This window comes from Aptenodytes forsteri, unplaced genomic scaffold (genome assembly GCF_000699145.1).
Source record: "Aptenodytes forsteri isolate BGI_AS27 unplaced genomic scaffold, ASM69914v1 Scaffold483, whole genome shotgun sequence".
Classification (NCBI taxonomy): Eukaryota; Metazoa; Chordata; class Aves; order Sphenisciformes; family Spheniscidae; genus Aptenodytes; species Aptenodytes forsteri.
In genome coordinates, this window is record NW_008795316.1 from 458,071 (window position 1) to 461,130 (window position 3,060).

Here is a 3,060-nt window from a genome sequence, read left to right on the forward strand (position 1 = left end):
CCCCCCGTCCCCCGGCCCCTCTCCCTGGGCCGCGGGTGCCCCCTGCCCCATCCTGCCCTGACACCCCTGTGCCCCCTCCAGGTCTCACCAGCCTACGAGGTGCCGCCAGGGCTGCTGCCCAGCACCGGGCTCTGCCCGCCCTCCCGCCGGCAGCCCCTGCCCGTGGAGCCGGGGCGGGTGAAGGCAGCAGCAGCACGGGAGAGCACCGGGGCGCTGAAGGCCTGGCTGGCGCGACACTCCAGAAACCCCTATCCCAGCAAGGGGGAGAAGGTGATGCTGGCTGTGGTCAGCCAGATGAGCCTCACCCAGGTCTCCACATGGTTTGCCAACGCCCGCCGGCGCCTCAAGAAGGAGAACAAGGCAGGCTGGGCACCGCGTGGCGCTTCGGACGGTGAGGCCAGTGAGGGCGAGGGGGCACCACCGGATGCCCCCCCCGGCCCTGACCCCAGCCTCAGCCCCATGCAGGATGGGTGCGGGGGCAGCCCCGAGGGGGGGCCAGGCCCTGGGCAGGGCAAGCAGCCCCAGAAACCCAAGATCTGGAGTGTGGCAGCGATGCTGGCATCTCCCCCCAGCGAGAGCAGGTGCCCCCCGGGGGTTCCAGAAGTGCCAGAGCAGGGATAGGGCTGGGGCAGTCGTGCCCTGTCCCCAACAGCCTGGTGGGGGTCAAGACTGTGGCTGGGGGGGGGGGACAGCCCCCCGGCCGTGGACAGCCAGCCACAGGACCCAGAGGCTGCCCAGATGAGGAGAGCGGGAGGTCTGGGCAGGGAGGGATGCGGGGCACTAATAAACGTGATTCTGTCTTGGACCTCCTGGTGTTGCTTGTCTGCGGCGGGGATGCCGGCGAGGATGCTGGCGGGGATGCGGGAAACTGCCAGCGCTGCTGTGGGCAGCTCCACTGCCCCCGGGGAGCAGGGCAGGTCCTGCCTCAAGCCCCTTGGGCTGCCCCTTGCCCGGCCCCCCCTGCCCCCCGGTGACGTCCCAGCGCTGTCCAAAGTGGGACCTGCTTGCGCGCCTGGCCAGGCTGCCAGGGGTTCGCCGGCCCCACTGCTGGCTGCGGTCCCTGAGGGCCCGTCGTTCGGCAGAGGAAGAGCTGCAGCATTTCCAGGTGATTCGGTGCCTTCCTGACGCCTCCTCCCCTTTCCCCTCCCTGGATGTCCGGGGTCATCCGTGGGGTGAGCTCACGCGTGGGGTGCAGGGCTGGGGTGGCTGTCACAGCGCTGCACCATGGGGCAGCACAGGGAGGGACACACATTGACTGGGACACGCAGGTGGCACCGCACACGAAGGGGGCGGGGAGGGAACAGCAGCACCCGTCCGCTTGCTGAATGGGACATTGGCTGCCAGGACCGGGCTCAGACCCACCAGGCTCCCCCAGTCCCCCGGAGCCAGACTCACAACGGGCGGCTCCATGCAGCCCCAGGGGAGCTGGCCAGGGAGGGGAGAGGGGACGAGGAGCCCTGGGAAGGCACAGACACAGGGCAGAGCTGTATGCCAGCTTTTAATGTGCCTAAGAACTAGGAAACAGAAATCAAAACCAGACTTTGCTCTTCTTGATAAAAGTAATAAAATGGTTAGCGGTGTTAAATTAATCCTTACAAAACAAAACCCAAGGAGGTTAAATAAAGCCCAGAGGCTCCGCATAAAAACCACGATGACTACAAAACAGCTGCAAAGACGTCTTTACACACCAAAGAAAACTCCTCTTCTCCGCTCCTCCCCTATACGGTACACAGTGTCGGCGAACACGGGACTCACACATGTGGGAAAGAAACACGGATGCAATGGGAGCAGCCCTGCGAGGAGCACGGGCGCCGTGGACAGAACTATTTACACTATGGACACGGAGCTGTGCTGGTGCCAGTCCGGCCGCAGGAGCCCCCGGGCTCTGCCCGCCCTTCTCCTGCCGGCGCCGGGCTGTGGCCAGCTGCTGGGGCCCCTCCAGCCGCGGCGCTAGGCGCCGAGCACTCACGCTTCCTTAGTTGGGATTAGTCTCCCGGCTGCTGCTTTGCTCTCGGCCCAGCTCCTGCTTTTTGTCTGCTGTGGAGGAGGAGGATGAGGACAAGGAACTGAGGGTCCGGCCTGAATGCTTGTAGGCTGCAACGAGCTCCTGCAGCCGCTCTGGCATGAGCTCCCACTTGGCAAAGCCTGCACTGTTCTGCAAGGGAAGGCAACAGGCGCTGAGCATCTCCCCATGGTCCAGGCACACCACCACGCTGTGGGTTGGGGAACACCTGTACCCCAAAGGACAACACTCCAAGGTGCCCAAAGCCTCCCTGTATGGGCACAGGGCTTGGCTGTGCAGGGTCAGGAGTGGGGGAACCCGAAGACCTCCCGGCACAGACACTGGCAGAGGCTGTAGACAATGCAGAGGAGTAGGGTGGAGGGCACAAGGCTGACCAGGATGATGCCCAGGCTGTGGTGCTCGATGAGCAGGAGGTAGATGCCGAAGGGCAGGGAGCTGAAGTACAGGAGGCAGAGGACACCCAGCATGAAGCGGGGGACGGCTCGCCACCCCCAGGAGCGGCACTTCCCAGGGCCATGGCAGGGCAGTGCGTCCAGGCTGGCGGGGGGGGCACCACCTCCAGCCTGCCCAGGCCCTCCGGCGGGGCCACGTCCTCTGGCACCTCCAGGATGGTGACAACCAGGCAGTCGGGCCCGGGCGCAGGCTCCAGCACGCTGGGGCAGAGGAGGACCTCAGGGGACCTGGGGGGACCCTGCTTCTTGGCCCACTCACGGCCTGTCAGCAGGGCCAGCACCTCGCCATCATCCTGCAGGTGCTGCACGTCCCCACCGGGCACGGGGCTGTGCTGGCGGCAGAAGGGGCAGCGGAGCTGACGGGGCGACGCGTCCCCCAGCACCACCATCTTGCGCAGGCACTTGGTGCAGAGGCGGTGGCCGCAGCAGAGCAGCTTGGGTCTGCGGGTGCGGGCGTCGTAGCGGCTGTAGCAGATCTTGCACTCCAGCCCGGGGGCTGCGAGTGCCATCGTCTGAGGCCCCTGCTTGCCGTCCTGCTGGGCCATGCTCCCGGAGGGCTGGCTGGGGGCTGTCGGGGCTGGGGGG

The 3,060-nt window shown here is 66.4% G+C and overlaps 1 protein-coding gene across 1 annotated transcript; it reads right to left on the reverse strand.

The window, feature by feature from the left end:
* Positions 1–2,304: 2,304 nt before the first annotated feature.
* Positions 2,305–3,020, reverse strand: LOC103899130 (E3 ubiquitin-protein ligase RNF182-like). The gene is given in 2 exon segments (XM_019472138.1): positions 2,305–2,573; positions 2,576–3,020. Coding segments are annotated over 2 exon segments (714 nt in total).
* Positions 3,021–3,060: the final 40 nt, after the last annotated feature.